The 12,067-nt window shown below is 42.1% G+C and overlaps 1 protein-coding gene across 1 annotated transcript in view; it reads right to left on the reverse strand.

The window, feature by feature from the left end:
- abr (ABR activator of RhoGEF and GTPase) overlaps positions 1 to 7,876 on the reverse strand; it is a 219,808-nt gene extending 211,932 nt beyond the window's left edge. The window contains exon 1 of the mRNA XM_034177792.1: positions 7,177 to 7,876. Within this exon, the coding sequence (XP_034033683.1) occupies positions 7,177 to 7,876 (700 nt within the window). The remainder of the gene's footprint in view (positions 1 to 7,176) is intronic.
- Between the last annotated feature and the right edge of the window lie 4,191 nt (positions 7,877 to 12,067).

Raw genomic sequence — 12,067 nt, forward strand, 5'->3', positions numbered from 1 at the left:
AAAACGAGCTGAATTTCTCGAATGGTCTCAACTCAGATGTGCCTCACAGTTTCTGAAAAAATTTTGATCAAGCACAGCGCCAGTCTCTCAGCAACTTCTCAGACAATGAAAATCTGACGAGGGGGCTGGACCACTCCTTCCACAAGGCGTGCTCACAGGCCAATGACGTCACCGACAGGCGTGAAAAAACTCTTCTAAACTTTTCTAATAGACCTCGTACATACATGTAATCCACATGTATTCTACTCAACCTTGCTCATAAGCTAAAGCGAAGGATGGTGAGAACAGTCAGTCAGCCCACAGACGTGCTCCAAAGACCTACAACATGATCTTGCTGCAAATAGTGTCTCTGTGCATCATTCAAGTATACAGCGCACTTTGCACAAAGAGATGCTGCATGATGTTGTAATGCAGATGAAGCCTTTTCTGCATATACGCCACAAAAAGAGTTGCTTGAGGTATGCTAAAGCACATTTGGACAAGCCAGCTTAATTTTGGAATCAGGCGCTGTGGACTGATGAAACTTAAAATTAGTTATTTGAACATAACAAGGGGCGGTATGTATGGCTGAAAAAGAACACAGCATTCCAAGAAAAACACTTGCTACCTACAGTAAAATTTGGAGGTGGTTCCATCATGCTGTGGGGCTGTGTGGCCAGTGCAGGTACTGGGAATCTTGTTAAAAGGTGAGGTCACATGGATTCCAGTCAATATCAGCAGATTCTTGAGAACAATGTTCAAGAATCAGTGACAAAGTTGAAGTTGCGCTGGGGCTGGATCTTTCAACAAGACAACGACCCCAAACGCTGCTCAAAATCTACTAAGGCATTCATGCAAAGGAACAAGTACAATGTTCTGGAATGGCCATCTCAGTCCCCAGACGTGAATATTATTGAAAATCTGTGGTGTGATTTGCTTGGAAACCAACAAACCTGACTGAACTAGAGATGTTTTGTAAAGAAGAATGGTCCAAAATACCTTCAACGAGAATCCAGACTCTGATTGGAAGCTATAGGAAGCGTTTAGAGGGTGTTATTTCTGCAAAAGGAGGATCTACTAAATACTGTTGTATTTTTTCTGTTGGGGTGCCCAAATTTATGCACCTGCCTAATTTTGTTTCTGTAAATCCTATAAACATCATTTCACTTCTCAAATTTCACTGTGTTTATCTGCTATATGATATATTTAACTGAAATTGCTGATCCAAACAACCAATGATTTATAAAGGAAAATCATGGAAATCATCAGGGGTGCCCAAACTTTTACATACAACTGTTGAATATGTCAAAACTTTCCCGTCTATTAGTCTCCTCCAAAACGTTTACCGTTTTTCATCCTTTTTTTTTTTTAACTACTTTTAAATCTGACACTCTGTTCATTTCCAAGGAAATGGAACTTCCCGTGATCCATGATGAATCAAAAAATTAATTTGTGCACTCAACTATAAGAGACTCAAAAATATTTTACATATTCTCTGAATGAGAAGAGATACGTAAATACCTAAATATGAAAGAACTAACTATTTTTAAATGCACAGTTCATCTGAACAGACGGCAGAACATTTCAAAGACAAAGACAAACAGTAGATTGTTGTTTGGGGGAGGTTTAGTGCTTACCAACCAAACTAGAGTTGAGTAATGAAAAGAAACGGAAGTGAAAACTTTTTTTAGTGCTTCATTAGGCAACTGTTCAGCTGTTAATGTCAGACTGTTTGGGGCAACACAAAAATCATTATCAGGCAAAACAACAACAGTGGGTTAGACCAGGTTTAGACCAACACATGAAGTGAATCAGTGATGAATCAGATGCCTTAGAGAGGAGACTCAGACCCATGTGACCTTATGGACGACCCTTTTCCCAGCAAGCACAGGTTATACAAACCCCTGAGTAGGACCTGCGGCGTTAAACCAACCACTGCTGGTTTGCATGAGTGTGAGGAAGACGAGGACCAAAATGTTACACATTTCTTCAAATAAAATCTCACAACAAAAACCACAGTGTTAATATCTCAGAGTCAAACATTTCAGAGCTGATTTTAACTCATGAGGTGTTATTTTAATACTGTCTGTTTTAAACCTTGTTAATCCCATTAGCACTGATTCCAACCCAGTCTCACGGCAGTTTGTGGACTGGGTTGTGGGTCATGGTTAATGTTTAGGGAGAGTACACACTTACGCTATGGTTAGAGTTAGGAGAAGGGGAAGATTATGAATGGCAAAGCAAAAAACCATGTCACAAAAAGCGGATGCTCTTCATGACGGTGGCACAAAATTAAAAAAGTGAGGCCGGGCTGTTGATTCATGGAACAAATACTTTCATTATCTATTAATCAATTCATTATTTATTCTCTGGATTAATCCATTACTTGTTTGGTCCATAAAATGTCAGCCCTGTCCAGGGCTTGCACTCCTGGACAGGGTGAGAAGCTTGACTATCTAGGATTGACTCTGAGTAGAGCCGCTGCTTCTTTGCATCGAAAGGAGCCAGCTGAGGTGGTGCGGGAATCTGGTGAGGATGCCCTCTGGTTATGTCCCTAGGGAGGTCTTCCAGGCACAGCCAATTGGGAGGAGTCCCCCGGGGAAGATCCAGGACATGCTGAAGCGATTATATTTTCCAACTGGTTTGGGAATGCCTCGTGATCCCCCAGGAAAAAGTTAGACGATTTGGCCGAGAATAGGGAAGTGTGGGATGAGCTACTTGGTCTGCTACCACTGTGACCCAATTTCCAGATAAGTGGTACAAAATGAATGAATTAATAGTTTAATTGTTGATTAATCATTGCAGCTCTACTGTACAAGTTGAATTACCATAACAGCAAGGCTTTCACTGCAATGAAGGAAAAGACCCCAAAGTTCGCTGTAGTTCATCCTGCAGTTCTCCATGCAGCCACAATTAATTCTCTGTACAGATTACCCCAGTTCTCTGGACCAAACATCAATATCCCATTGGCCAACAAAGATGGAATAGATTAAGCTTTTTTACAGTAAGTGCATCTCCACAGTGGGCCCAGGATAATGGGATAACTACATGGCCTATAACTATTAGTGGTGAAGGAACGATGTTTGTCTGTGGTTTGTAATCCTCTACAAGATGCTCGTGTACAACTCGCTCAAGACTGTCTCACACAAAACAGCTTTTTTTTGTTTTCATCCATTTAAGCCCTCAAATACTATACTACAATACTATGCCTTTTTATCCCCAGTTTGGGGACAATACCTTCTTAAGAGGCTCATAACTTCTCTAACTTTCATAACTTTAGACATGTCAGTTGGGTTGTCACAAAAAAGCCATCCAGAACATTTATCCCAAGACTAGATTTTATAAACGTGAAAGGTCAGCACCAATCAGGACACACAAAAAAAATGGTTTTCTGCTCAAAAATCACTTCCTCTGTCTAGTCCCGTGTCAAGGTTAGTCATAACCTCTTGTTTATGACACTGCAGACACTTAATTGAGGAAGTTTCAAAGTGGACTGTAAGTTTCTAGAAGGAAAACTCTTTACCCTGCACAAAAACACAAGTAGGGATGTTCTAACCCCACCTCAGAGATTGGATGCAATGAATGCTTTTTTGTTTTGGAATGATTCATACAGGAGTTTCACCTGTTAAATATTCCAGATCCATCTGGGGTCCGTTTCACAAGCAATGTATCAACAGAGATGATAGCCACTACTCTATTTAAAGCTTTGTAGCTTACCAGCAGTGCATTTCGGAAGTGATTCTAAAGCGTATCTCTACTCTGCTTCAATTCAAACACACACCAAGTCTATTTTTATGGACGCTTTGAGTGGTTCCAAGTCCAGTCCCGTGGCCTCACTGTGTAGTTTAACTTGGATGAAGCTAACATTTCCTGTTAGCATCAGGGGCTCTCCTGTTGAAGTGTGCAAAATATATCGGCAACAATAATATATTCTTGTTTTAAATATACTCAATCTGATGTTACTGAGTATTCAAACAATTTTGGGCATGCATTGTAAGTGCCTTCGGCTTCTCCCTTGTTTTTCCACTTGGGATCACCACAGCAGATAAGAGATTGTTAAATTTGGCACAGGTTTTAGGCTGGATGCCCTTCCTGATGCAACTGCATATTACAACCCCAATTCCAATGAAGTTGGGACTTGTGTGAAATGTAAATAAGAACAGAATACAATGATTTACAAATCCTCTTCAACCTATATTCAATTGAATACACCACAAAGACAAGATATTTAAATAAATATTAAAATATTAAAATTAAAGTAATTATTTGATTTAATTTCAAATTGCTTTTGGAAATCATGGACATTGTGTCCTCCGGACAAAAGAGGAAAACGACCACCCAGATTGTTACCAGTGCAAAGTTCAAAAGCCAGCATCTGTGATGGTATGGGGGTGTGTTAGTGCCCATGGCATGGGCAGCTTACACATCTGTGATGGCACCATCAAAGCTGAAAGGTACATCCAGGTTTTGGAGCAACACATGCTGCCATCCAAGCAACATTTTTTTCAGGGACGTCCCTGCTTATTTCAGCAAGACAATGCCAAGCCACATTCTGCACGTATTAACAGCGTGGCTTCATAGTAAAAGAGTGCGGGTACTAGACTGGCCTGCCTGCAGTCCAGACCTGTCGCCCACTGAAAATGTGTGGAGCATTATGAAGCGCAAAATACAACAACGGAGACCCTAGACTGTTAATGGGAAAGAATTCCACCTACAAACTTTCAACAATTAGTGTCTTCAGTTCCCAAATGCTTGAGTGTTGTTAGAAGGAAAGGTGATGTAACACAGTGGTAAACATACCATTTCAAAATGAGCAAATATTTGCACAAAAACAATAAAGTTTATCAGTTTGAACATTAAATATCTTGTTTTTGTGGTGTATTCAATTGAATATAGGTTGAAGAGGATTTGCAAATCGTATTGTTTTTATTTACATTTTACACAACCTCCCAACTTCATTGGAATTGGGGTTGTACATGGAGAATGGGCAAAGGGTGGCCATGAACCAGGAACCTTCTACTCTGGAAACAAGTGCACCAACCACTTAGCCACCGCCCTGAACTTTGTGCATCAAAGGTGCAGGTAACAGAATCCCCTGGCTGCAGGAGAGCAATGATGCCAGATTGGGCAGTTTAGAATTGTATTATGCAGGCTGAAAGTGGGTTTTAAACAGCTTTTGTATTGGAAATCGCAGTCACGTGATCTCTCATCTGCAGCTTCATCACAACACAGGTTTGGTCTTAGCATGATTTAAGGTATTTAAAAAAACAAACAAGTGGAAAAAGGAGACAAGAAGCAGACACTTCCAGACTCTCAATCTACTGCAGAAGATTTAATTGTTAGAAGAGGCTCAACCTCATTAGTCAACTCATTATCCCTAAGGACCACGGCATAGTACAACCTGAGCAATCACCCTCGCAACCCCTAAAAATCTTACATTACTGAATCGCCCAAAAGTTTCGGCATACATGTAAAAGAGAGAAATTTTGAACAACACATTGAAAAATGTGCAGAAACACATACTTTAAAAAGTCCTCAAAAATCCAAGATGACATCCAAAAGGCCACAATTTCACATATCTTTACTTCTGGAAAGGTTAAAAACCTCATTTAAATGTCTAGACATGAAAACCACACACACGAGGACGATGCTGTTAATCGTGATACAGGCTGCCGATAAGGCCAAGAAGCTGAAGCCACGGTACAGGGCGAGTGATCCCCCCAGAGGCAACCACGAGCGATATTTACAGCCAGTATCCATGTGGTATGCTGGACAGTGGAGGTAGCTCGGACGCTAAGTACAACAGTTGCAAGGTTAGTTTTCCTTGTCCATGACTACTACTTCTCTGCATTTCCAGCCACTTGGTCCGACCCACCTCCTAGACGAGTAGTTGGATGGCATCCCTATTTTTATGGGTTTTAATCAAATACTATTGCAGAGCTTTGAGACTGTTTTGTCATAATTCTACTAGTTATTACTAATCTATTGGTTCATATTTCAAGGGGAAGTTTCATTTCCCAAGTACAAAATCTTACTGTATTGTTTGTTCTGTTTCTCAGAAAAATAAATAAATAAATAAATAAAATCCACCCTCACACATTTCACATTAGATCCTCAAATCTGTCTGTTAGGAAACCTTACATACATCCATCCATTTTCTTCCGCTTCATCCGGAGTCAGGTCGCAGGGGCAGCAGCTCAAGCAAAGCCACCCAGACCTCCCGATCCACACACACCTCCCCCAGCTTCTCCGGGGGAACCCCGAGGCGTTCCCAAGCCAGCTGAGAAACATAGTCCCTCCATCGTGTCGATGGTGCCTCCTTCTGATGGAATGTGCCCAGAACACCTCTCCAGTGAGGTGTCCAGGGGGCATCTGGAAAAGATGCCCAAGCCACCTCAGCTGGCTCCTTTCGACGTAGAGGAGCAGCGGCTCGACTCCGAGCTCCTCACCCTACAGACATTGATGCACAATTAAGAAGGAACCAAAAGGAATTTCGTGCATTGGCCTTGTGCATTGCCAGGAAGTGCATAGCCTCCTCATGGAAGTCTGACTCCCACCTCTCTATATCATGATGGGTTCTGGAAATAAACAGTTGTATTCCATTAGCGAAGATCACATACACACTTAGAAATGGTTATAAGACTTTTGAAGAGATTTGGCAGCCCTATCTGGACTATATAGACACCCTGTCGACTTCTATAGTGGACAGCACCTAGACGGGTTATTACAATGAGCCTTTGGTCATTAATTTTATATATGTATGTGTGTGTGTGTGTAGGTGTGTGTGTGTGTGTGTGTGTGTAAGTATATATAGTTTGTCTGTGGGTGGGTTTGGGGAGGGCCTGGGATTATGTTTTTCTTTTTATCTTTTTATTTATCTCTTTTTTTCATTTTTGTAAGTTCATATTCTGAAAAAACAAAAATAGAATAGTCAAAAAAAATCTACTCTCATTTACTTTTTTTCTGATGTCAAGGAAGATATATTTTTTTTTTAATGGGGCTTTATCTGGTCATTTTTGAGTTAATGTCATTGGAAAAGAAGTGTAAATGTTATATTTAACACCCCCCCCCCCACAGACACACACACACACCTTATGAGAAGCCTGGCTACGGGCCTGCGCCCCCAGCTTTAAAATCATTTCTACGCCCCTGTCACAGACTGTAACTCCTCTCTTGAAGACACTTTAATGTTCTTACCGGCAGAGGAGTCGTCGTCGTGGTCGGAGCTCAGGTATCCGTCACTCCTCCGGTCCGGGGTGCTGCAGCCGGAGCCCCGGGCGGGTCTGAGGTCCCCCTGCGGCAGGAGGGACGGGGACAGCCTGCCGTCATCCGAGTCCAGGTCCCTGCTGTGCTGGAGGGGCTTCCGGCTCTGCGTCCTCCCGCTGTTCCTCCAAACCGTCTTCGGTGCCAACAAGTTATTCCGGACGAAGTTCTCGTTCAGCTCCGCGTCCTCATACTCGCGGTCGCTGCCGTCCTCGGTTCCGGGCGGACCGACGCCGGCGCAGGTCGGCGCGGCTCTCTGGGGCGGGACGGGGATCGGAACCGGGATCGGGACGGGCTTCTTCCCGCTGAACCTGCTCCGCTCTCGGCTGAAGGAGCTGCCGACTCCCGCCGCGTCCACGGAGACTCTGGCCGGTTTGGGGCTGAAGGTGTTGGAGTTTTCGTCCCTGCCTTCGGGCCGTTCGGGCTCGGTTCTCCTCCGCCGGTCCACGGTGGTCTGCAGGTAGATCACCTTGAACTTCTCCTGGGCCAGAGCCTTCTGCAGCCGCTTCAGCTTCACCTTACAGGACTCCAGCTCAGACTCGATGTCCTCCACGGAGCTCAGCTCCATCCGAGGAACTTCTCCGTCGGGGAACTCGTTCCTCCAGTGTTTCTCAAATTCCTCCTGTTCCCACATCTCAGCGCCGCGTCGCGTCACGCAAAATGTGAAGACACGCCGCGTGTCCGTCTGCTCCACGAGACAAAAACACCGTGTGGGTTTTTTTTTTTTTTTTAAGTGGACCGCTGCGAGCTCATTTCCGTGAGCTTCCTCCGACACTAACACACTCAACACACTAACACGCTGACATAGTGACACGGACACGCGGCGACGCGCCGTGGACAAGTTCACGACGCTGAAAACTTTACCGACTTCCTGTGTTCACGCGTGATGCGTTCAGGTGCTCCTGCCTTCGGTCGGACAAAAATAAAACTCACAAAGGCTTCATTTCCATGTTACACAAATAAAATAAAATAAAAATATCACTGCATCACAAAAATAATGAAACAGTTTTCATTAAATTTGTAAATTTGTTAAAATAAAACTTGTATTTGCATCTGGGCGTCCTTATTTTTTGAAATGAGAAGGTACACTGGCCTTAGAGGCCATGAAATGTGCTTGGAAGTTAATAGATCTAGATTGAACGTGAGAAAAAATTTCTTTAGTAACCGAGCAGTAAAGATTTGGAATAGTTTGCCACCTGAAGTGGTCGTATCCTCGAGTACAGATATTTTTAAAGCAAATTATGATCTGTATTATAGTATAATGAATGCCACCAGATTTTAAAATTGTTAATAGCTGTTTTTATTGTTATGACTTATGTTGTGTCGTTATATACAATCATGGATACAAATATTTTACACAAGATGAATTATGAATTATATAATTATTATGTCCTCCTGTCGCCGTGTTAATTCTCATATTGATTACAGTAACTTTATTCTTATGTGATTGCTTTTTAGAGCTGATTGACACCTGTTTAATCCCGATCTGTCACTGGCTGCATGGATTTTTAATGTTTTTTTATTCCTCCTATTTATCTTGCATATTTTTAAGGTGTTGCTCTAATGCTCTTGTTTAAGTTATTGCCTTTATTATCTATATGAGACAGCTGTGTGTGTGTGTGTGTGTGTGTGTGTGTGTGTGTGTGTGTGTGTGTGTGTGTGTGTGTGTGTGTGTGTGTGTGTGTGTGTGTGTGTGTGTGTGTGTGTGTGTGTGTGTGTGTGTGTGTGTGTGTGTGTGTGTGTGTGTGTGTGTGTCCCTCTCATGTCCAAACAGAACCTCAGAATTGAGCCAAACATGGGACATATATACTTTGACATACAAGGAGTGACATAGGATATTGAGCACTTACTAAGTGCACAGACAGTTTTGTGCTGCATCAGTAGCGGCAGGTGTGCTAAAAGTATGGTGTTATATTTTTCTCTTCTATTTTTTTCTCTTCATTTTTGCAAGTAGTAGCAGTAGCAGCTGTCTCTTCTTGAGACAGCTTTAGTCGCAGCCTAACAGTTCTCTGGAATCCAGGATAGGTGGGAGGTGATAGTTCTGTTGGTGCAGATGAAGTTTTCATTTCAGTCTCTGAATCAAACCGGCCCTGGGGCGGGGAATCGGCTAGTCATATATATATATATAGTAAATAGACTGCATTTATGTAGCACTTTCACGCTCAAAGCACTTTACAGTGATGCTTCTAATTAACCTAGATGTCACTGTGCTCCCATGCAAGGTGCTCAAATGCACACCAGGAGCAACTTGGCCATTAAGAACCTTGCCCAAAGTCTGATACCTCAAAGATTCTGTGTGGGGTTTTGTCAAGAGGAAGATGAGAGACACCAGGCGAGCTGAAGGCTGATATCAATGTAACCTGGGCTTCCATAAGACCTCAGGAGGACCACAGGCTGATCACCTCCACACCACACTGCACTGATGCAGTAATTCACGCAAAAGGAACCCTTACCAAGTACTGAGTGCATAAATGAAAATACTTTTCAGTTTGTTATTTCTGTATCGGGCAATACTTTTTTATTGATTGATTTATTTTATGGAATATTCTAATATTTTGAGATGCACCATTTCTATTTTTTATTTTTTTTTTTTGGGAGCCAAAGGTCATAATGATGAAAATTATAATTTACAAAAATGCTTGAAACATTTTAGTTTATATGGAATGAGTCTAGAATTGAAAAAAAAAAGTTATTTTTTGAAATACCTGAGAAAAATGTTGAGCTTTTTCCACATCATCTTAATTTTTTGAGTTGCACCCACGCCTGTGATTTGCCCTTTGCATGATTGCAAAATACTGTGAGAGCAGGGTAACTATGGGTCTTGTTTTGCATCTCTGACCCAAACCTCCTTCCTCCAGTTGGTGGTTTTGGTGGTGAGGCATTAAGGAAGGGAAGAGCTGTGAATGTGCTTGTGTTTATCAGGCCACACACGCTATCAGATTCAGGCCGGAGAGGAAACGCTTATGCTGGTATGCACCAAGTGTTCACATGGAGGGTGCATCTTCACTCTGATGCATGACTGCATCACTATTTTCCACTCCATGCTTCACATTTATCTCAACATCGTAACTCAAGAACATCATCTCCTGCAGAATAATAATGATTTCAGCATGATTCACACAGCTGCACCCAGATGAACAAAATTTGGTAAGAATCCAAGCAGGACACTTCCAGTAAAACGGAGCTGTAACATTATATTAGAGAGGAAATCTTCCCCACGGCTGGCTGAGGGCGGGAGGCGGTGGGATGGAAGCAGAGATGTAGACTTGGCATTTTCGAATGTCCATTTGGATCTGTGCCCAGAACTGAAAGATCAGTTTCCTAAAAGCTTTCTCTGACTGGAGGAGTCATTGATTAGCAGTGGCTGCAGGCCTGAGAGCCCTGATTGGGTTACAGTAATGAATAGATGAGCCACAGCCAATGAGCTGATATATAAAACTAAATTACTGATCTTGAGGCCGATGATATAGCAGAAAAAAATGTACTTGCCAGGCCTGCAGCTTCAAAGTGAGGCTGTGAAATGCAGAAGTTTGAGGGCTGAGAATAGAAAATTACATCCGGAATTTGGAAAAACTGACAACCTCACAGTCCCAATTTTTTTTTTTTTTTTTGTAATTTTTTTCTCTGTACACACAACAGTGGAGCTGAAATGAAACAAGATGTTCTTGCAGTTTTGTGGATGATGTACTGGACTATCATGGTTAAAGAAAGAGCTGAGCCAGAAGGCCAGACCCTCGATTTAACAGTCAATTCATGCTCCTATCCTCACCGGTGGTCATGAAATTTGTGTTGCAGGATTAGTGAGATTCCTCATGGGGTTACACTCGTGGACAGGTGAGACGCTCGAATATCCGAGAGGAACTCGGAGTAGAGACGCTGCTTCTGGTGCATCTGGTGAAGATGCTACCTGGTATTTTCCCCCAGGGAACATCCACCTGGGAGGATTTCCCAGGGAAAACCCAGGACATGCTACAGGGATTACATTTTCCTTGGGAACACCTCAGGATTCCCCAGGAAATGTGAAAGGACTTGGCCGAGGATAGGAAAGTGTGGGATGAGCTGCTTCATTTACTGCCACCATGATCTAAGCAGCAGAAAATGAATGTTCTGTCAGCTTTAAAGGATTGAACAAAAATACTGCATTAACCATTTAGGAATCACGCACACGCACGCACGCACACACACACACACACACAAACAAGCCATTATCTGAGAAGCTGCTTGACACATAGTAACTGGTCCAGACTACAGACCAGAAGTCCACCAGAGTCCTTCTTTTTTTATAATTTGTATTTATTTTTTTTATTTTTTTATCCAGAGGTCTTTGCAACAAGCAGCAAACCACGTCACATAAAGTCCACGCGGAAAGTAGGTATGTGGTGCCCTCTAGTGGCCGCACGCGCAGGCCTGCATGCTCAAAGTTGCACCAATACTGAATACAAAGTCAACGCAGAACATATCAAATATCTGATAAATCCTATGATCACAATAAAACTTAAAATGCATGCACATAATATAAAATACCATCATATAATAAAAATAATATAAAATGTGGAAATGACAACTTGAAATTGAATCTATATTGGTTTTACTGACTGTATAAGATCCACAGGAGTTTGATAACAAAGTCATAATGCACCTATCAGAAATAACGCTCAAGAATTAAACTCTGTAAAATCACAGTGATCCACGTTCAGACATTAGAAGGAAAAGGAAAGGTGAGAAAGTACAAGATTCAAAAATCCCCCTGTAAAAACAGTGTCATTCAAAACACAACATAAACTCATCTCTGTTTTATTAAGATATTCTCTCTAATAATCTAACA

Source organism: Thalassophryne amazonica, chromosome 9 (genome assembly GCF_902500255.1).
Source record: "Thalassophryne amazonica chromosome 9, fThaAma1.1, whole genome shotgun sequence".
NCBI lineage: Eukaryota > Metazoa > Chordata > Actinopteri > Batrachoidiformes > Batrachoididae > Thalassophryne > Thalassophryne amazonica.